The 21,080-nt window shown below is 46.2% G+C and overlaps 1 protein-coding gene across 3 annotated transcripts in view; it reads right to left on the reverse strand.

Moving 5' to 3' along the window:
- Nucleotides 1–517: 517 nt before the first annotated feature.
- The window catches only part of LRCH2 (leucine rich repeats and calponin homology domain containing 2), a 1,103,616-nt gene continuing 1,083,053 nt past the window's right edge, over nt 518–21,080 (reverse strand). For 2 of the 3 annotated variants that reach the window (XM_085607859.1, XM_085607857.1), the window contains one exon: nt 1,664–2,357. In XM_085607859.1, coding sequence (XP_085463985.1) covers nt 2,238–2,357 — 120 coding nt within the window. In that variant the 3' untranslated portion in view covers nt 1,664–2,237. Of the gene's footprint in view, nt 2,358–21,080 lie in introns of all 3 variants that reach the window. The other variant, XM_085607858.1, reaches the window with a different exon arrangement.

Raw genomic sequence — 21,080 nt, forward strand, 5'->3', positions numbered from 1 at the left:
GGTATCTGAAGTCCCTTGACGCTGACACTGCAACTTAAGTGAGGCCACCAACCCACTCAAAGTGTGTAAAGGTTTCCAGGGCCCCAGCATCTGGAGCAGATATTTCAAATACAATACATCCCCAGAGAGAACACAATAAATCACTGGGGTCGTTTGTTCATTTTAATGGAGCATAAATCAATCCTGTTCACAATCTAGATTCTAGCATGGCTATTTTTTCTTTTCTCTCTATTGTCCCTTCCTTCAAAAATATTTACTATGGAAAAATAGCATGTTCAATCGGAGCTGTTGGCCTTTCCCCAAAGGACAACAGCCCTCCATGGTGTTTATTTCTATCATAATACCACCTTGGTTATTACGTTGCCAGGGTTAAAAAGTCTAATAACTCTAAATTGGTAAAAGTCAAGCCAATGTTCGTCTTCTTAAGGTCCATAAAATCCAGGGATTTGCCAGGGGATACTACTGGGGTAGAAAGTGGGAAAAAAGCAAAAAGCAAGATGGTTGGAACTACAGGTTAGAAAAGGTATTTTTTATTCTATTTAGGATCTCCTGCAATTACACCTCCACAGATGAGACGTTCGCTCATTGCTCATCAGAAAGGGGATTGTGGGCAAGCCAAGGCCTCAGAACAGATCGCACGGTTTTCGTGGCCCAAATACCTCATAATCATTCGCAGCTTTCCATCATTAGCTAGGGACCCATTTATCATCTCCATGTTCCCACTAATTACAAATACATGAGGCTGCTTGTTATTTCTCTGTAATGCCTAGAAACTGTATGGTAGAAAAAATGATGTTGCTGTTGGAAACAAAATAAGAAACATAAACGGAATATAGATTTTTTTTACGCATCTGGTCAGTTCACCGTGCAAACATGCGACTCTAATCTGTCATGTTAAAAACTATATGAAAAGTATGTGCACCACGCTGACATCTGGTAAAGCCAGCTAAAGTTTAAGAAACGTCTTATGACCAGAAGTTTGTCTGATGTTTGAGGCATCCAATAACTAATATAAAAAATACTTCAATGCACAAATCACAAAGTGGTCGCTTTACGATTAAAGGAATTTTGATGATTAGAATCCACCTGATGGTTTAGGTCTGGCGATGTACCTAAGATAATCATTACAAAATCCTAAAAAGACAAAATATTTACCTGAGATTTTGGCAGTTTTATCAAAAACGTCTGTCAGAATCCCATCCCGCGTTCTCATAAATGTTATCTATGGAATTTTACACTATATTTTGCCCTTTTGTGAAAAAATATATATTTAATATCAAATTAAAATGCTAACAAACACAAAATATTAGATTTTTTGCTTTAAGTAGCATAAATCTCTTTTTCTAAACGGGTGTTAGCACCAAACAATTTCAGTAGCCAATAAAAATTTGTGCAACAAGTTAACGTAAACATAAACAACAATAAAAATGTGAGGCATATTCTAGGCCTTGCACAATACTGACCTTATAAAACCTGTGAAAATACTCATAAATACACATTGTAATGTATTTCTTCTCATACAAAGAAAACTGAGGAAAAAATCTTAAGAATGTCAATTACACAGGCACTTTACATGTAAACCATCTAAAACAAAACAATATTTGGCACCAATCTAACAAAAATAGAAACCGAGATATAAAAAATATAAAATGTTTTTCTTTTTGTGTCATGTAGAGAACCACATTCAAATAATTCCGTCGATTTTAAATAAAAGAGCAATAAATAATGAAATACTGTAACTCTAAATACTGTCACTTAAAAAACAGAAGACTCATTAAACGGTAAATGTCAGACAACCACTGACAAAGATGTGAAATAATTACTTTATAAAAACGATTTCAGGTAACCTAATTGTTCGCTAAACCGTCATAAAATTGAAAGCCACTCTATTGGCACTTGGAGTTTGAAAATGTTAAAGTTGTAAACACATCCTGTGTAAAGTAAGAGCCAAAAGTCTGGTTTCCCTGGGTCCTCTGGTTTCCCTGGGCCTTTGTTTCTAGAATTCTCGGTCCAGTTTTTCTACAAAGCCCAAAAATTAAAGTACAAGCAGGTGGTACATTTGTTCGGCCTTCTAGTTGTGTATGAATCCCAAAAGAAAACAGTCATGTCTGAAATATCTGGACAAATGCATTTCGAAATCGTGGAGGTGCTCTCTGAAAAATGCAGGTGCTTTGGAAATGAACTGATTCAAACTGTAAAGTCATAACTGCGTTTTTTTCCTAGAACCGTATCCTTTGCTATACAGAGGAGAGATGAGATGCTTTAGAAGTAGGTAGTTCTAGAAGAGCCTGAACTGTCAAACCAACTTTTACGAGTCCCCGTTCTTCCAAAATATGATGAGGCAAGCAAAGTCTATCCTGAAAGAAGAAAAATTTAACTTTTTAACAGACAAGTAAACGTAAAAAACGTCGTTAGAGACAACAATGTAAATCAACTGCAAGTGAGATCATCTTCTGCATTATTTAAAGAACTTAAAAACATATAGCTTTTGCATGGGTTCATCCTCTGCTATAGCTCAAATCAGAAACTTCACAATCCATACTGTACCTTCTTTGGAACGTTTCTCCGAACACCCTGCACGCATTTCCTCCAATCTTACTAGAAGAAGCATTTTACCATAACACAACAACTTTTGTGCGCGGTGAATGTTTATGTTCTGTTACCGACTTAGATCTTCCATTACTCATTTGTACAGAGCACATCATGCAAACCTCTAATAGTGACAGCTGGATTACGGTTTCTGTCACGTGTTGCGCGGTAATGGCAGCATACTATGTTTTGGGAGTGCTCATCGTATGACCAGGCCTTTTGCCTGCGTTGTTTGAGTGGGAGCCTCCTGGTCCACTCACCTGAAGTTCAGCAGCTCAGGATGAACCTGAAATGACAGCATCAAGATCCCGTGCAGTGAAGCATGTGCGTGTACGCTACAGAAGTGGTGTGCAGTACAAGCGTGCATGAGTAAATCAGAGTGACACAGGCCTCTGGTCTGTTCATGTGCACAAAATGGAGGTGACATTCCTGAGACTGGAGGGAGGGAACACAGACCGTAAATTGGGGATAGAGGAGACAGGCTTCCCCTTAGACATCTGATTATGTTCTTTCTCATACAGAGCACTGCTGATTACATTCCTGGAACTGACATTTGGTGGATAGCAGGCGTGAAGGGAGGAGTATAGCATTGGTTGGCTGTGCGCGAAGGGTCCTTAGAAGGAGAGCAGCCCTTTGTCTCTCTTCCTGGTCACCATTAGATGTAGCAGTTGATAGTCAAGGTGCAGACTGCCACACCTCTTGTACCTCTGGTGTGGGAGCTCCAGCCCGGAGACAACTCTACAGTGAGAAGCATCACTCAAGACAAAGGCTGAGTCTGGAAGGAAGCCTGTGGAGGACGCATTAAAAGGGATCCAACTCAAATCAGTTTTCAAAAGGCAAACTGGTAAACCACATACCGTGTTTGCCATCTCTGTAAAAAGTGAGAGTAGTTGATCCACCTGTTGTACAAGTTTCCTTCAACCGAAGAGGGGGTACTCTGCAGAACACTCAGAGGATCACTGAGCAATCAAAGGCTGGTATCCAACATTCAGCGGGTTTCCAGAGGTGAGGGGACATCACCTTGAGTCCGATCTGAAGGAAGAACTCCTTACTTGTTCTGGTTCCAATGAACCCTACTGAGTGATAGAGAAGGTAAGCGCTAACCTTGCTGAAAGAATGGACCTTTGGAGGGGACTTTAGCTATTGACCCTGGTGTAGTGGCCCAGCCAACAGAGACTCGCAACATAAGAGATCGGAGTGGTCAAGGGCCGCAATTGATCTAAGCAGTTTCATTGGAGGAACCAGGGCACTGCCGAAGTGTGCAGAGCGGTCTCTGTGTAAAATCCCGGTCTTCACTGCCAAGGCACTGGAGCCTGTGTGCTGGCTCAATTGAAGGAGGAATAGGAATCTTTCAGTGGCACATAAACAATGCAACCACAGTACTGTCAGTTCTTGCCATGAGGTCTTGAATGACCCAAGAAAGTAGAGACTGCAATCCAGAGGTACCTTCCCAGGGGACCCTTTAGGAGTAGAGAACCCACACTGCCCAAAAGATGCTGCGGAAGCAAGCCCTATTCTGTGGATCCGAGGCAGTCACCTAGTGGCACTATCTACTGAAGATAGAACCTGGCAGCTATGATTTAGAAGACCTCAGCGCCAAATCTGGGTTCTGTTACTGTGACCAAGGATCTCACCTGAAAATGTGTCACCAGAGCCCCACACCTCTCAAGGAGGACTGCCATCTGCCTCCACCTGAGGAGGCCGCAAGGGAATGAACCAGAGAATTACAGGACTCAGCCTGCCAAATCCTTGCGGCCCAACCCACGCTAATCCGTCATTGGAGCTCAGAAAAGGGCCTACACCAGAAGCACCTGCTCCTGGCACAGACTCTTTGAGACACGCCGTTCGGTCGGAAGCTGGCCCACCCACTGCCGGTACACATGAAGCAAGGATTTAATGTGGCCTCTTAGCTGCAGTACCATGGAAAGGTGAGACCGAAACAGGCCTAGAGCCCTTGAGAGGATAAGTCTGACAGAAGTGGGGTGGAGAGTGATACACACACACTAGAGGGTACACCACATTAACTCTGAAAACACTCAGACTGAGACAAAAGGAGGAAAGGGTGAGTGGAGTGTCAAAAAGGGGGACAGGGCGAGTCCTACTTTGAAGTATCACTCAGACCCATAAGTTGGGGAACCCAGCATTCATGTGCTGTGTAATAGTTTCCTTTCTGTTCTGTGAGATAAAGTACTTCTATTATACAAAGAAAAGCAGCAGGCTGGACAACAATATTATTGTGCTAAGGGGTGGTGTTGAGTGTTAAGCCTGAGCAATCTAACACAAACCTCCCTGAGAAGCGTGTAACAGCTCAATATCACTTCGACTAAAAGTCAAGTGCTCAAAGGGTATCACTGGGCCTAGCTTGCACAGCCATAGTAGGACAGGCCCAAGGACAGCAAAGGCACAACTCCAAACCCTACTAATGTGGCCCAGTAGCCCTTGCCTGCTCCGTGGCCTCCCGAACAGGATCTGTCACAGGTGTTTTGCAGCTAAGAGACAGATTTACATGCCCCATATATTCAATTCATAATTTGGCCAGTTCAATGTTTTTCCTTCACATGGACCAGATTTCTGATTTTACAGGGATTTACAAAATAATACCAGGGGTTGCAATATGGTTACTACCTATGTTTTCTTGCTACTTCCAGGGTCATACTCTCTCGGTAAGTGCTTATCATTACAAGGCCTAACAGACATAACAGGGAAGTGTGAAAGCTTCCCTTTTCTATTTTCCTGGCAGGCGGCGCACCAGGAGCCTAGCATATCCAGCAGCAACAAAAGAGGCTGTTTCCTTGTTTTAAGTTCGGAGTGTTTCATGAAGCCGGCAGCTGGCAATGTGAAATAAACATGTGTGATTGTGTTTCACATGTCAATGCGAGGGTAAGTGAAACTACTGTCAGAGCTGCTGACTTTGGCTCAGTTAAAGCTCTCCAAGACTTTCCTGTTGTGTTTGCTATATAAAACTGCAAAGGAACTTTCTCAGTTTAGTTTAGAAACTCACCTTTACTAACACCTTCACACATAATCTGATGTACTAAAGGTCTGGGCCACTAGAATTATGCTGCAAGGGAGCACCAATTATGCGGCAGCGCTGACTAAATTATGTGACATGAAAAGGCAAATTATGTAGCAGAATGCAGCACATTTTATGATGGTATCACTTCATGTTTTGTCATTTTTACACATGATAAAACTGTCTGCGCAAAGATTTCACCTCAGGGTTGAGGTGTATCCTGCCTTAACTGGATGAGTCAGGGCTGGGCTGACTAGACCTGGGCTGCATTTAGAGTAGGGGGAAGAGATTTTCTTGTACCTGAATGGGCCTGGACTGCCTTACACAATTCTGTCTCCACCTCCGGCCAGGATGCTGGACCAGAGAGGACAGGACTGGTTTTGACAGAGCACAGAACCTCTCTTCCACAAGAGAACATAGAGAAGGGGGGGTGTGGCTTGGCGCCGATGAAGATGGTGGCTTAGGAGAGGAGCTCCGCCAGAGCCATGACAAGAGCCCCTGAATATCCGCACATAATCCGTAACAAAGGGGGTGACCGGCACTGCAGAGTCTGCGCAGCCCACAACGCACCGGAAAAACTTGCAGAATGAGCGCTTTCACCCCCGCTGGCTCTCCTTCCAGACACGGCGAAATCCGAGGCAAGGCCCGGTAAGAGTGGACAGCGCTGGAGTTCGCGCCTCGCCCATGTGTATCCCCACCGGCTTGGGAGATAATTGGAGCAGCACCCCGCTGGGAATACTCCCAGAGACATCGCCGCTCCCTGCCTACCGGGACAAAAAGTACGAAAAACAATGGTCCTAGACCTGTTTTGGTTGGATGATCCAAATCATAAGACAAGTATTTAATAATTCATCATTAATTCCTGAGCCTGTATCCTATACGCTCACAGTAATTAATACAGTTGGTATATTAAAGTGCAACAACCAAACGTTTTTGTAGCAAAACAAGAAATTTAATCATAGTTTTTCCTTACTGCAAACAATCAAAGGAAAGGGAAGGTTGCTCCAAGGAACGTGCGTAAAAGCAAGGAGGGTGCTCTAGTGTGAAAAGGGAGAGGGAGTGAATAAAGGATAGTGATAAGAGGGATAGGTTACAATTTCTTCACTTTGCAGACTGAGCGACAATTTCTCAGTCTTTCTCAACTGGCCACATGTTCATCATTTCATATCCAATTTCAATTATTTATGATAAAACAGAGATCAAAACTAGTGTTCCACGTTACAAGAAGGGCTTGTGGACCAGATTGGATATAGATGGGCGTCGACGTTTCGACCCAACTTGGGGCTCAAGGGGTACTTGTGGGCCTCGGCCTGCGAGTCTTCCTCAGGACAGGTATGGGGCAACCTGGGTACAGATGTGTTGTCAGAGTCACACACCTGCTGGGTCAAAAGGGGAGGGGGTCAACGGTTGTTCACATTATAACAAATTATTGCTTGGCCAATCCTAATAAGGCTTACCCGCTTGGAGAAGCTGGGTTCAGGTAGTGTAGTGTGGGTTAACCACGCCCTATGTACAACGCTAAGTTAGCATAACCTCGATGGCTGTTAGAAAGCCAGCTTGCTGCTTCTGCTGCTTTTGCACGCGACACTGTTGTTACATGTTATTCATTCGAGAACTGCTGACTCGACTTTGCTTCACATGAGAACCGTCTGTTGTTTAACATCTTTAACAGCGAGCTGTGACCTTGGTCTGTACACCGTGTAAGGAACGAGTCTGGGTCACTAGACGGGGCAGGTTGTTGTGTTCAGGTTGATCGTACCACTTCTTAGCCATAATATACATACAGCTGCCAATACCTGAAAGACGAGCCTTTTAATATTACAGAGCAGCATGTTTTCTGTGACATTCGAAACGAAGAGCTGTTGCAGGAGAGAGCCTAGCTGATCCTGTGATGTGATTCCACTAAGCTGATCTATAAGGTATGGGGTCCCCCATGCAAGCCTAAGAGACCTTCTATTAGTCTAATAATACCTTATTAGCTGCTAGAGAAAGTGGGGTGGTTGTGTTCCACGGTCATTATTATTATGATTGCTCCTTTCATTTTCTATGGTATTGTAACAATGCTGATGGTGCTGATCCTAACCATTTGTCTGCTTGTGTTAGCCAAAGTACTGCATCTTAGGACGCGAGGTTTACAAAATAAACTCTTTAAACTTTACCGTGTCTTTGTTATTCTGTTGTGGACTGATATATAGCTACCAACGGGTATTTTGGGTTTCCACCACTCCTGAGAGTATCTAAGTCGCTTGTTCTGGGTTGTCTATACATTGGGACCGCCGAGCTAAATCTCGGATAACGAATGTGACACTAAGCTAGTCGGATAGGGGTTGTCAGTTCTGAGGGGAGTTTCTGGTACACCACAATTCTCTGAGGTCCTGGTTTCCTGCGCATAGTTCTGTGCATAAGCAGAATCCCTGCAACAGTAGATCTCCCGTCTAGATTGGGGAGGGGTGCATCCTCATCCCTAATGAGAGGAGCTCTGGCGAGGATTGTTCCATATGTCCCACTGCCAAGTTGAACTTAAGGGTTGCGCTTATCCATGAATGAAAGCTGCACAGCCTGCTTTTTCAGAAGCACGCTGCATTTTAATATTTACAGCTTCTGAAAAAGCAGGCTGTGCAGCTTTCATTCATGGATTAGCGCAACCCTTAAGTTCAACTTGGCATTGGGACATATGGAACAATCCTCGCCAGAGCTCCTCTCATTAGGGATGAGGATGCACCCCTCCCCAATCTAGACGGGAGATCTACCCAAACCCAGCTTCTCCAAGCGGGTAAGCCTTATTAGGATTGGCCAAGCAATAATTTCAGTTATAATGTGAACAACCGTTGACCCCCCTCCCCTTTTGACCCAGCAGGTGTGTGACTCTGACAACACATCTGTACCTAGGTTGCCCCATACCTGTCCTGAGGAAGACCCGCAGGCCGAGGCCCACAATTACCCCTTGAGCCCCAAGTCGGGTCGAAACGTCAACGCTCATCTATATCCAATCTGGTCCACAAGCCCTTCTTGTAACGTGGAACACTAGTTTTGATCTGTGTTTTATCATAAATAATTGAAATTGGATTTGAAATGATGAACATGTGGCAGTTGAGAAAGACTGAGAAATTGTCGCTCAGTCTGCAAAGTGAAGAAATTGTAACCTATCCCTCTTATCACCATCATTGATTCACTCCCTCTTCCTTTTCACACTAGAGCACCCTCCTTGCTTATACGTACGTGCCTTGGAGCAACCTTCTCTTTCCTTTGATTGTTTGCAGTAAGGAATCTACTGTTGTCAAAACTATGATTACATTTCTTGTTTTGCTACAAAAACATTTGGTTGTTGCACTTTAATATACCAACTGTATTAATGACTGTGAGCGTATACGATACAGGCTCAGGAATTAATGATGAATTATTAAATACTTGTCTTATGATTTGGATCATCCAACCGAAACAAGTCTAGGACAATTGTTTTTCGTACTATTAGTAACCCAGGTCCACGACCATTATTGGGTCACCCCCCATTGTTTATAATGGCTACCGGGACAAGAAGGTGCGGAACTGAGGTGGTTGACTAGCACAGTTAACGGCGATGGGAGGGGACTACGACATGCCCGGCTCCAGTCACCGAGTGCTGCCGCTCCCTCCCACATGATTCCAGAGCAGCATGGCGAACCCAGAGCCCTCAGGACAAACCCACTATTGCAACAGGGGTAAGGAACAGGACTCCCCCCCCCCCCCCCTGACCATCTCGCCCTGTTCCCAGGGCAGCAATGCGACCCGACCATCACTTGTTGGCCCAGCCACGCACGTAATACTGTGAACCGGACAGACAGAATATGTGGCGCCTCCCTGGCGAATTAGCTCCACGGTAGACGCAGGTGGTATTAGACACAGCCCTCCACGTCAACTACTATTGCCAACTGGAGACCAGTGGCTTTAGGATCCCACCCTGGTTGTCCCCAAAACCCCTGTCCTCGACCTTAAGCACCTCGGGACTGAGCCAAGACAGTAAGAGTGGGAATCAGCGCTATGCAGCTACTGGACCCCGAAGATCCCGCTGCCTTAAGACCTGCAACTGGCAATCACCGCCCTATGAACCCCTAAACACTGCAATACCCCATGCCCATCCATTCCCAAGACCAAACCGTCGTGACACACAACCGATCACATAGGACCGACGGCTACCGGGCTCCTGACATATTACCAGCATCTGGCATGGGAGTGACCTTTGGGACTGCCTGACTCTACTGATTCAGATCGATTGAAGGGGCATCACGGGAGGAACTATTGCCAGCTGCCAATCGGAGGTGCTGGGGGAGCTACATCCCTATAGTGGTGCTGTGGACGGCGCCATACGGAAAGATACTAGCGCTTTGGGGGCGAGGCTCCCCCGACACTATCGGACTCCCAAGAAACCCAATTAATGAAGGCACCGCAGCGACCACTATCTGCAATCCAGACGACGACAGTTGCTGGACACCGGTGTCTCCTGTGTGACGGCGGCCAGCCCATCCGGCGAGATACAAGTCCACTGGGCAGGTACACAGTCGGCTGGAAGACACGCAGGTGACCCGCTCCTGATACACGGTTACTTGCCTTCTCCCCACAATGAAACCCAAGGGAGGTCCACCGGTACAGACTAACAAACTGGACAAGTACTCAGTTGCCAAACAGCTAACACCCGAAAGCGGGACATCAAGTGACCCCACGAATGACCCCGAGCCTTCATTGAGCTCCATAATGGCAGCAATCCAGGTCCTGGGGTCAACACTAGAAACCAAAATTGATAAGGTCTCCATAGAGATGAGCCTGCTCCGGGCAAACATGAATAAAACATCCGAACGTGTAACATAGACAGAAGCAAATGTCACTGAGCTCCAAGCCAAAACTCGGAAACTGGAAGAAAGGGTCCAACAACTGGTTCACCAGCATCGGCAAGTGGTCCTTAAGATGGAAGATCAGGAAGGGAGAGCTTGCCGCAACAACATCCGGGTAGTTGGTGTGCCGGAGGGAGCAGAAGGACCTAGTGTAGACCTCTTCCTGGAAGAATTGATATTAAACCATCTCAAACCAAAGCGACTCTCGGCCTTCTTCACAGTGGAGCGGTCACATAGGGCCCCCATCCCCCCGCCAAAACCAGGTGCTGCTCCTAGAACAATCATAGCCAAAATCCTCAACTACAGAGACCAGGACGCGATCCTGCAAGCAGCTCGTCTACATGGGGACCTCCGGTACGAAACTGCTACCATCCGGTTCTTCCCGGACTTTACCCTAAAATACCCTAAAAGTCCAACAAGAACACCGCTGCTTTGATGGAGTAAAATAGGCTCTCTGAGAGAGAGGCATCAAGTACATGATGTTTTTTCCAGCGAAACTCAAAGTGGTGGCACATGGTAAATCCTGGTTCTTTACCACCCCAATGGTGGCTCAAAGAACCTTTTTTGCAGAGCATTCCAAGTGACACTGCATTCCATGTTTTTCAAAAGTCTGCTGTCATGTTTTCACCACTAATGTTTTCACCACTATCCCAGATGCCTTGGTGATAGCGCTCATCTCACATATACTTGTCACTATACCTTGCATGCATTGAATGTTTAAAGCCTGAAGTGTTGAAATTCACCTACTATCAATACTGACTCACTAGAAACTGGGGGCTGATGTATTAAGTATTTTTACCCATTCTCTGTGGGCAAATGTGATGACACATATTAGGAAAGATTCTTATGAAACCAGCCATTTTACCTATCAGTAAAGAATCAAACGCAGCCAAAATATCAAATATGATTTTGATATTTCCTGATTCTCTACAGTTTATAACATAATTAAACAAGACCAAAACATGCTTATAAAACATGCATCCTTAGCCGTGGGATGCGCAAACACCCGATCTCAATGCCCTGGGCCATGTTAATGCACACATTCACGCAGGAGACGGAGGCCGCGGCGCACCCGAGACTGATAGACCCTCTGGGGGCACCCGCAACGCCGGAGTCCATCCCGGGTAGTGCGCAGGCAGGCCGGGCTCCTGGGGTCTCGCAGAGGTTGTCCCCCCGGGCCCCACGACCAGAGCCCTCATAGGCCATTTTGGATGCTCCCGCCCCCCCCTGCCCCCCTCCTCACCTCCGCGTGCGCGACTACCCCGGTCCTTTCCCACACGATGGTCCAGCGTATGAGCGCGCAGCTCCCAGTACTCCCGAAAGGCGACACAGTGCACCCTCCCTTTCCCCGGTTTCTCCGTCCCCAGTTAGTTCATGGTTACTTAATGGCTGCACTTCCATAGCCCCTGCGACGCCCCTCACAGGGGGGGTAGTCCTACTGCATGGCACCCCTGCGGCAAGGCGATTATGGCGCGCTCCAGTAGGGTGCACCCAGAGGCTGGCCCGGGCACACATCTGCAGCCCCACTCAGGACAGCGACGAATGGCTTGAAGGGCCAGAAGGCTGCACGATTGTATGGACTGTGCACGGGTGCACTTGAAATGTAAACCTATGTGATAATGCCGATATCGCCTGTGCCCGTGTGTTATACTATCTATAAATGCCAATAAAGCAAGTTTTCAAAAAAAAAAAACATGCATCCTTAGACCAAAGACCACAAAACTGAAAAAAGCAAAAGGAAGAAGAAACAATATTTTAGTGGCATCCCTAAACAAAAAAAACTCAAACAGAATAATGTTAGCCCAGTCTTTCTTACTGCTAGCTTGTATAATGATGTTACATTGTATTGGTCCCTTCAGAAAGAAAGAAAAATGACTCTTTCACTCTTTTTCCTTTCTTTGAATGGCATTCAGGTCATGGTTGTGCAGGTGTTTTTTCAGTGTTTATAAGTTTCCACTGGTGAGGGCTATTTCTCTTTCAGTGGGGTTTTATCAGTTATTATAGGTTTAAACTTAAAACCAGACAGCCTACAGATGATAGAGGTAGATATATTGGAATCACGGGTTCCTGGAGGGCTACACTCCCACACTGCTCTCGGTCTACATACCGCCTGGCCTCCAGAACACCATATTTACAGACCTAGGCACTCTTTTGCTTTCCCTGCCGGAAGGCATTATGGTGATGAGAGGGGACTTTAATTCAGTCGCCTCAGGTACACTGGATAGACACCCGCCATGGGAACTTGGGCTCTCGAACAGGTGGCTACCTGACTTCCTGGACGCATTGGGACTGGTAGACCGGTGGATAACTCTACACCCAGGGAAAATCCACCATACCTTCCACTTCGGGGCCCATCATAGCCTTTACCGCATAGAATATGTTCTGCTTCCCACCTCACAGGCTACGTACCTCCATGAAGTCAAGCACCTAGCAAGGGGAATCTCAGACCACTATCCGGTTTAGGTCCAGATAACACTCAGCCAAGTGAGAGTTGGGAGCGTTGCCCCTATCAATCCATGGCACCTCCAAGACCCTAAAATTCGAAAAGCATTATTAGGGGCCATAGATGCGTATTTCCAAGATAACGAGGGGTCAGTGAACTCTGCCCAAACCCTGTGGGAGGCGTTCAAATCCATAATACGGGGACAGGCGCTGTCGCTCATAGCTGGCGCAAAAAAAGAAAGGCAAAAGGAGATTGTGGAAATGGAGGTAGACATTGGCAGGTTAGAGGAGGACTTAGAGGCTGAGGTCACGCAAACAAAACTTCACATATTACGTCTCAAACAAGATGAATATAAAGCTCTAGTGACAGACAGGGCCAAATCCCTCGGGAGAGTAAAGAGGGTAAGAGTATACGACCTAGGCGAAAAAGCAGGGAAACTAATCGCCTGGCTCGACAAGAAGGAATGGGCGAGCAGATTAGTCCCAGAACTAGTGGGGACAGATAACTAGTCCATTACCGACCCACAAAATATTGAAAACCAATTTGCCACTTATTATAAGACGGTATACACAACCAGCTCACCTCACACAGAGGAGGATTCACATGCCCTGCTAAGAGACATTGCACTCCCAACCCTGTCCAGCGATGATCAACAATTTTTAGATAGTGCTTCAACTCACAACGAAATAGCATAGGCAATTAGAGCACTGCACTCCTGGAAAGCCCTGGGCCCTAACGGTCTGCCCATCGAATTCTACAAGCTCAAACCAGACAAGTTAGCTCCGTATCTAAAATCCATGTTTGATGAGAGCAAGGAGCTGGGGACACTACCATACGATCAGAAAATAGCTACGCTGGTCACTATTCATAAAGAGGGTAGATCTAAAACGGATTGTGCCTCTTATTGTCGGTCTCTCTCTTAAATACTGAGCCCAAAATACTGGCCAAACTCCTGGCTACCAGACTGGTGAAAGTGATGGGAGAACTGATACATCCAGAACAGTCAGGCTTTATGCCACACCGCAATACTGCACTGAACCTGCGCAGGCTGCATGGGGTGCTGGGAAGAGTGGCTACTATCCAGGAAGATGCCCTGGTGGTGTCCTTAGACGCAACCATGGAATTCAACACCGTGGAGTGGCCTTACCTGTTTGCAGTACCTCGCAAAGATGGGCTTTGGCCTCAAATTCATCCAATGGGTGAGGGTCCTGTACTCTGAGCCCCACGCAACAGTCGTGGTTAATAACAAGAAATCAGTCCCATTCATCTTGAGCCGGGGTACTCGACAGGGCGGCCCCCTTTCCCCTCTCCTTTTTGCCCTCGTCCTAGAGCACCTTGCGGTATGGATTCATCAAGACCCTAAAATAAGAGGCCTGCGCTGGTCCCCCGAGTGGGAAGACCGCATCTCCTTATATGCTGACGACATCCTGCTATACTTGGCCTCCCCGAAGAAGTCTTTAATATGTGTACTAGACATTATGGCGATCTTCGGCAGATATTCCGGATTTTCCATCAATTGGAATAAATTCCTCCTATACGTCCTCAGTGGAGACCCCCCCAACCGCACCAATAGGTTGCCCAATCCAGATCAGCACGTCAGGCTTCAAGTATCTGGGCGTCTACATTACGCTAGAGCCCAAACTACGCTATACCCAAAATCTTCTCCCGCCACTTCAGAGGCTCAAGCGAGACATAACTAACTGGAAAGCCCTCCCGCTCTCACTCCTGGGCAAAGCTGCCCTATTTAAGATGATGTCACTGCCCCGCTTTATAAACGCATTGCAAAATACCATGGACCCAGTCCCAGCACAATACTTCAGAGCGATTGAGAGCCTACAAAGGGACCTACTATGGGACGGTAAACCCCGCATTGCTCTGACCAAACTTACACTCAATTGGTACGATGGAGGGATTAGCCTCCCTGATATCAAAAAATACTACTTGGCAGCACACCTCGCAGCCGTTAACCAAGGAACTTACGGTCGGATCGATGATCCCGGATATGCTATGGATAGATGGACACTGCCGGGCGGGAACTACAACAGGGCTTTATACTCCAAACCCAAGCAGCACCCTCTGACCGGACCAACATTACACTCGGTCCGAATCTGGCATGAGGTCACCAAAACCCTAGGCTGGGAGCGAAGGCTCACTCTAGCAACCCCGTTGTGGGACTCCAAACAACTAGGTAGCTTGTGGAAATCAAAGGGATTTGCTAAATCGGACCTTATCGGAATCTCACAAATTAAAGACATGTGGGACAAAGGGGAAGTGAAGTCCTTTACTACTTTACGACAGCAATATGAGTTGGCTGCTTCAGAACGTTTTAGGTATTTACAAATACGTCACGCACTAATCTCCCAATTCCCGACAGGCTCCTCCCCTCCCGAACCCACCCCTCTAGAAGACAGACTATTAGATGGGCATTTACCGGAAAAAGCCATCTCACTGACCTACAAAAAGCTGATCAACAACATGACAGACCCACTAGGGGAGTTACGTGAGAAGTGGGTGAGGGATGGCATTGAATTAGATGACGAGGACTGGCAGGAGGCGGTGTCCACACCAAGAGTAGTGGCGATTTCGGCCAGGCTGAGGCTGATCCAACTTAAAATTGTGCATAGGATTTACATCACAGGGCCCACACTGGTCCACATGGGAAGAGCTGACAATGGGAATTGTAGAAGAGGCTGTGGACAGGTAGGAACATTCTTACATATAATATGGGAATGCAAATACATACACCTATATTGGCGTAGGATCCACGAAGTACTAAGCGATGTGCTCAGAATCACAATTCTCCCAGAAGCGAGAAGATACCTCCTAAACATATGGCAACCCACAGACCTAAATAGACATCGCATACAATGGGCCAAACTAGGGTACATGCTGGCCAAACGAAACATAGCACAACTGTGGGGAGCAACACAGGCACCCAAAGTAAATGCTTGGAAAGAAGACCTAGACTGGTGCATGTTTAGAGAGAAAACAGTCTACACAACTCGTGGTTGCCCCAAAAAGTGGTCCAAGATCTGGGACCGTTGGAATTCCTACAAGGGAGATATTTGTACCCCTCAACTCAATATTGACCAGGATGACTCCCCCACCCCTTAGCGATTCCCCATGGCATTCTGGAATAGATGATTGTTCATTGCTAACCTCCCAATATGTACTGTAATGTGTTTCCTATTCCTCTGCACTGTATACAATATAACGATGTATGTTAATAAAAAGAATTATATAAAAAAAAGAAAATGGAGAAACTGAACATAAATAGTGGGGCTCAGACCCCAGAACTTGAGAATATTTCTGGACTCAAGAGGAACCTCTGCCAAGGAGAAGAGCTGGGAAAACTGAAGGAGAAGTACTACTCCCTTACTGTGTGCTGTCTGGGGTTGGCCTGCAGTGGCTGTTTCTGCCAAGGAGAGAATAAATACTTTGCTGTATGCTGTGTATCATGCTTGAAAAAGATCTCCAAGGGCTTGAAGAAGAGCTTGCCTCATGTTCTGACGTCTCAGGGACACAATGACATCACCACCAGTTCCCCTGAACTCCCTTTCTGGGAGTTCTGACCTGCCAAGAGGTGCCTGTTGCTGTGTTGGGCCTCTGGAGGTTGTTCCTGGTGTTGGAAAAGAGATGCAACTAAGAGACGCGTGATGCATCCACACCTGTTTCTGACACATCGCTGCTGTACGGCTTTAGAAACCAACGCAGCAACTGCCCACAGCTAAAGAAATTGCCGCAGGCTATATCCTGAGCATCGATCTCCAAAGTCCGAGATCACCGCACCGATTCCGACGCAGGCTCTGCTGTGCGGCTGCAAGAGCCAACGCATCGTGGGACCACGGCGGGAGAGACCAATGCAGCACCATTGCCATCACGGTGTATGGAGAACTGATGCATCCCCGATCCCCACGCATCACACCAGGGTGCCAAGTCTACAAGAATGCCGGGGCCGCAGTAAGAAACTAACGCATTACCTCCTCGCACAGCAAGAAACAGACACCTCACCTCCTCTTCAGTAAGGAACCAACACATCACCTTCCCTGCGTGTCAGTAAGGAACCGATGCATCACCTCCCCTGAAATAAGGAACTGATGTATCACCTTCCCTGGGTGTAAGGAACCGACGCACTACCTTCCCTGCGGCTGTTTATGATTGTGACGCACCCACAGTACTTTGTGTTTAAAGTGTCACATCTATAGTTTGTATGGACAGAACTGTTTTTACAGTCTAAGAATAACATTTTGATTATTGAATGGTTGTCGTTTTGGTCTTGTTTGGTTTAGAGAAAGATTACTTATTTTTCTAAACTGGTGTGGTGTCCATTTGTTGGGTTTTCACTGTATTACTGTATGTATGCACAAATTCTTTACACACTGCCTCTGAGATTAGCCGGTCTGCTCGTGCCAAGCTACCCAGGGGGTGAGCAGGGGTTATTTTTGAAGTGTATCCCCTCACCCTGACTAGGAAGAAGGGTTCCTACTTGGACAATGGTGCAAACCACTGGCAACTAGAAACCCCAATGTCTAACACCGATTAACATTGCGAAGGGTCTTCCATTGTGTGCAAACACATGTAGCCACTATTTTAGTAACTTTTGATCCGTCATTGCTAGAAACAATTTATTTTTGTCAAATCTGCAGATTATGCAGCAGATGATGGATTTTGTGGTAAGTATGGCCAAACCATAATTATTTCAAATAATTCCAGTGGCCCTGACTAAGGTGGAAATATACATTTTTTGAATTTTGAAAAACCCATACTATGTTCTTACATGATCTGGGCTGCATGATCGATATACCGTACATTTTCAAGGTTCGGCTTGTGCATGGGCTCCTAAGAGCTAGAGCCGACCATTGGCTCAGCTGTCACTGTTAATTTGTTGGTTCCCACAGCTGTACCTTTCACCATAGCCAGGCCACTGGAATTATGCGGCAGGAGAGGACCAAATTATGCGTCAGGGTTTAATTATGCAGCAAGAAAAGGCAAATTATGTTGCATAATAAGGCATATTTTGTGATACTATTATTTTGCCATTTTCACGCATGCTAACACTGTCTGGGCAAATATTGCACCTCATTAGTACCAATGTAACTCAAATATGACAATTAGCAACAGAAGGGTGACCAGTTAACCTTTGCGAAGGGTCTTTCATTTCACAGCAATACAGGTAGTCACAGTGTTAGTAACGTTTGATCCATTCTCGCTGGAAACTATTCTTGGGGTTAAAATTTGCAGATTATACAGCAGATGATGAAATATGTGGCAAATCCATAGCTATGCGGAAAAGGTCACAGCCTTGCATAATTCCAGTGGGCCTGAGCTTAGTTCAAGAGTGTGAGGGTTCTGTCAAGCATAGGTTTTGTACTGGAAATTGATCCTTCTAGTACAAAGAATATCCTTTAAGACCTATCCCAATCTATGCGTGCAGTACAGTGCAACACACATACAAACTTTGAAAAATATGGAGACTTTAAAAGTTGTCCACTGTTATGCCTGCTTTGAGGAGATGGAATGTTTTGGCTTAAATCCCTGTCTTTAAAGGTCAGTAGATAGGGATTTACCTCAAAATCCATGGGTGGTTGCATAGGAACGTCCATGTACCACCCATGGTAAGATGATGGAAAGGGGTGCAAGGTAGGGCATACTGCTACTTTGCATTAATTTGGGCAACGTTCCCACACAATTTATGATTTGCATTGAAAAGTAAATCCCACCACTAACTGCCGGGTTATCACTTTTAAGATGCAAATTCAGTGAAAAGTGTTTGTAAATCTGGACCAGAATCTCTAAACAGGTACTTTTCAATATTATTAGTACGCTTTGTGTTCTTACTGCAAGCTAATGCAAGGTTACTAAATGACCAATGCAGAGCAAATGTTGCTGTACTCTATAAAATTAGAAGGCAATGAAGAAGCCAAAGAGAAGGGGCCTGTGACAGGGCGCCATTGGTAGAGGACTACAGGTGCCCTGGGGGTACAGCGCAGGTGTGTTCAGCGTCTTAGGAGGTGCATAGCTGAGAACCTCAGCGTAACCCGGAAGTGAATGGAGGTTCAAGAGGTGGAGATGAGGAGTCGTTCGGGAGTCGAGGAGAAAAAGCACGGCCGGGAGGGAGAGAGAAAAACCAAGAAGAGACGGGTGCGGAAACGAGACCACTGATGAGGAGGCGCAGAGCGGACCAGCGGTGTTGGCTATCTCAGAGGAAGGCACTCCGGATGAGGCAGCCGTGGTTCTGTCATCGAGCCACGGCTTCAGGCAAGTGGCCCAAACAACCAGCCGATTAGCAGGTGGGTGGTTTCTCACACACGTGTTTCTCAAGGGCTGTGAACGATCTTGCAAGGGGTCTTGGAGGGAGAACAGTGATTCCCTTCACTTACAGGGAAGTCCCCGGTTATGTGCTATACCCCTATTGTGGGACCCTTACTAAACTTTCTCCCCCCCCCCCCCCCCGTTTCCTTATTGTTCGACCACCTTAGAAGGCAGTTCAGTGACTTCCACCTGCCCGTAACCCTGCTACCCGGGGAATGTTAGTGACGCAACTAATATTCCAAGGGGTGGCTGGATAACTGATTGACTTTCCTTTTTTTCTTTTTCCCTGAGGGAAAACTGACTTAAGGGAGGACAAACGAAGAGCCGACAAGCTCAAACAAAGTGACGAAGAGAGAGCCGGAAAGAAAAAGAGAGCCGACCCAAACCCTAGAACTATATCCACCAGAGGCACTGGTGGCTCTTAGCATACAGACAATAAAACCCTCTTTGCTACTTACCTAACGCCTGTCCTCATGGTTTGTACTGTCACAGGGCCCTTAAAGCATGAGATAAAAATGGTTTGCGCCTGGAATTGAGGATGTCAAATTTCTGTAGTCGTGTTCCGGATTGTTAAGAAGGTCTAAACTTGATCAAACAGCTATTATTTATTTAAGGTTCTTGCAGAGTGCTAAATCAGAAAATTTACAAAGACCTTAAAGTTCAGGGATGACTAAATATGTAGCTGTGTCAATTTACTTAACTGCACATTTGTGTTTTCATGAAAATAGTAGGTCAATTTTCACTCTCTCTGTGTGGCACCTCATATTTATCTGCAGCTATGTTCACAGAAGCAAGTTTGAATCACGTCTTTGAACTTCATTTGCCTCACCCCAGCACTTCTCATACAGGCCACAATACATCCAACATACTTATCAACCATGCAGTCCAAAGGGGTGCCCAGAATAACAATGCAAATCAGAATACATCACAGCATTGTCCAGAGTATTAAGCACTATATAAATACAAGAGTACCCTACAACCCCAACACTATTTCTCCTCTACAGTCTTCACGAGAGGTGAGGTGTGGACTCAGGCTTCTTAATGGTGCCAAGGGTGGGGCACCTGGTCTGGCCAAGGTCTCCTGACCCATTACCTTGTGAGGATTCTAGAGGAGGTTAGATCAGCGGAGCAGAGGCGATAGTGAGTGCCACCCTGTACTGTGATGTTAACATAAGATTTTAATCTGGCTTGTGGCCGTTTTCGCTGCATCCATTGCGAAGGCACCATGGCCCAGATGTGCACTGGCTACAATTTATTTAATATCAGACATACAATTCTTGCAATAAGACTAACTAATGGCATTCACTTCGTGTAGCATTCCAACCCACTGTCCTTTTGCCTACCAGGCCATCTCAGTCTGGACCCAGTTATATGCAAATCAGTCTTGACCCTGCCGCAGTAGGAACAGTCCAGGAACAGTCCAGTATGAATTGCCTGGTCAGGTCGTCCCTGAACTGGAACACAAGCAACCCAAGAACAGTTTACCCCAGACTGGGGCTCTTCAGTCAGGTATAGCTTGGTTACAGTGGCACAGTGAGCAAAGAGCCCATGTCTCGGCATACCCATGGTCTCTTAGTGTGTTACATCAAACGCACAAAATGTGATGAGAGGAATTCTTGCAGTAGGTCTAGCCACTAGCAATCACTGTTCTTTTGCCCACCATGCCAACTCAGTTTGGACCCAACCATATGGAAATCCGTTTGAATCTGCTCAAAAGGAACAGTCCAGCCAAAAAGCCAGGCAAGGCTCTCCCGGAATCAGAAAACGAAAACCAAAGACCGGTTTCGCCATGATTTTCCTAAGAATGTTTTGAAGTTTCTCCCTGGGTTTAGCACTGTGTGGGCTCTTCCTCTCGTAG

The sequence above is a fragment of the Triturus cristatus genome, chromosome 5_2, assembly GCF_964204655.1.
Source record: "Triturus cristatus chromosome 5_2, aTriCri1.1, whole genome shotgun sequence".
Taxonomy (NCBI): Eukaryota; Metazoa; Chordata; class Amphibia; order Caudata; family Salamandridae; genus Triturus; species Triturus cristatus.